The 1,657-nt window shown below is 40.6% G+C and overlaps 1 protein-coding gene across 1 annotated transcript in view; it reads left to right on the top strand.

Annotated features, from left to right (window-relative positions):
• Positions 1-589, top strand: part of GTF2E2 (general transcription factor IIE subunit 2) — a 50,454-nt gene extending 49,865 nt beyond the window's left edge. The window contains exon 7 of the mRNA XM_023751818.1: positions 75-589. Coding sequence (XP_023607586.1) covers positions 75-191 — 117 coding nt within the window. The 3' untranslated portion in view covers positions 192-589. The remainder of the gene's footprint in view (positions 1-74) is intronic.
• Positions 590-1,657: the final 1,068 nt, after the last annotated feature.

The following is a 1,657-nucleotide window of genomic DNA, read 5'->3' as shown; positions in this document are numbered from 1 at the left end:
CTGGGCATCCTGAGTAAATCCTTATGCTTTACCCCTCCGAGAGCTGTTGTTTCTGTTTTTACCTTTTCCTGTAGGCCCCTATCCAGAGAAGGAAAAAGCCTGCTTCACAGAAAAAGCGACGATTTAAGACTCATAACGAACACATGGCTGGAGTGCTGAAGGACTACTCTGACATTGCTCCTGGCAAATAGTGAACAGTTTTGTAGGTGAGCAAAGAGTTACAAATACAAAGTCAAGATCTTTCTTGTTGCTACTGGGATCTGAAGACTGTCTTCCCATTCTACTTCTTAGGACTGAGGAGAGGAGCAGTTCCGTTTACAGAACAAGTACAAATTACCAAACTCAAAGCTTATTCTAACTGAATAGGCTGATGAGAAATGTGATGTTCCCTGTTAACTTCTCTTACTTCTTGGGGGAGAGGCCTGCAGGTGTCTTTGCTGTTTATCTCTTCTAAGTGGTTCCTGGTTCCATTTTCCCTTTTACTCCTTTAGAACAAGTTTGCAGATAGTCTTGAATGCAATATTTGTTTATTCCAAAGTAACATATTTATAATAAAATCATTGCAGAAGGAATTGCAGAAGTTAGTGAATTAAGTTGTTTCTTTTCATTCTTGGCAATGGCAGTTGGCAGCTCCAGTCTTTAACTCCCACAGGGGGCGTGTTTGGGACGTTGTTGGAGACTGGGACCTGTGCTGCGTTGCTGAACATACGGAGTTCATAGTCGGAACTCAAAGCGTGCCTTTTGTTAGCCAGTGAAGCAGTAAAGGTACACTGCATGTGATTTGTAATGTTTTCTTTTAAAAGGATAATCAGAATTTAGCCTCTTGGATTTTGCAAGTCATTGTCTCATGCCATCAAGGATGGATAGAGTCATCTTGCCAACCTGAATGTCAGCTTTACAGTCCAACTCTCAGGGGACTTGAGGGTGAGGTTCCTCTGGTGGAGAGTTATCTCCTCTTCACTGGGCAAGCTCTTGATCAAATACATGGGCTCGTAAGAGTCATGATGCCTTACGGGAAATCTCTATGATCATTCCAGCCTTCTGTAACAAACTCCCCATTTTCCGTAACTGTACTTGTGATACAGTCTGTGGTTGATCATTACAGTCCTCATATCACAACTTACAATTGTAGTGGACTATAAAAATAAGGTTCGGTGTTCTCAAAAAGGGTGCCATGGTATCCTAAAGCAGTAAGTACTTTGTGTAGATGACAAAGAGTCCTTTTGCGGCTTTAGTTCTTTTAATCCCTCTGTTTACTTATCACCTGCATCTACAGAGTTATTGTTTACCTCTTTCTTACATCCAAGCCCCAAAACATGGCATGAGAATATGTAAAACTGAGGCTCCCCAGAACATGGGGAACTTGCTGGTCTAGCTTTCTATCAGAGGTGTTTTGGCAAGTAAGATGGGGCTTCAATGTCTTAAGGTATAAAACTAGTAAAAAGTTTTCTGTAAAAATCTGGAGCTAGCTTATCTCCAAGTATGCCTACTTTTCGTGGTCTCTACACACCATCCTTTTGTTTTTCCAGTTTATTGAGATATAATTGACCTACAGCTCTGTACAAGTTTAAGGTGTAAAGCATAGTGGTTTTACTTACACATATCATAAAATCATTACTACAGTAAGTTTAGTTAACATCCATCATCCCATTATAGG

Source organism: Myotis lucifugus, unplaced genomic scaffold (genome assembly GCF_000147115.1).
Source record: "Myotis lucifugus unplaced genomic scaffold, Myoluc2.0 scaffold_26, whole genome shotgun sequence".
In the NCBI taxonomy this organism is placed as follows: domain Eukaryota; kingdom Metazoa; phylum Chordata; class Mammalia; order Chiroptera; family Vespertilionidae; genus Myotis; species Myotis lucifugus.
The sequence above is the reverse complement of the archived record's forward strand: the minus strand, read 5'-3'. Positions and strand labels throughout refer to the sequence as shown.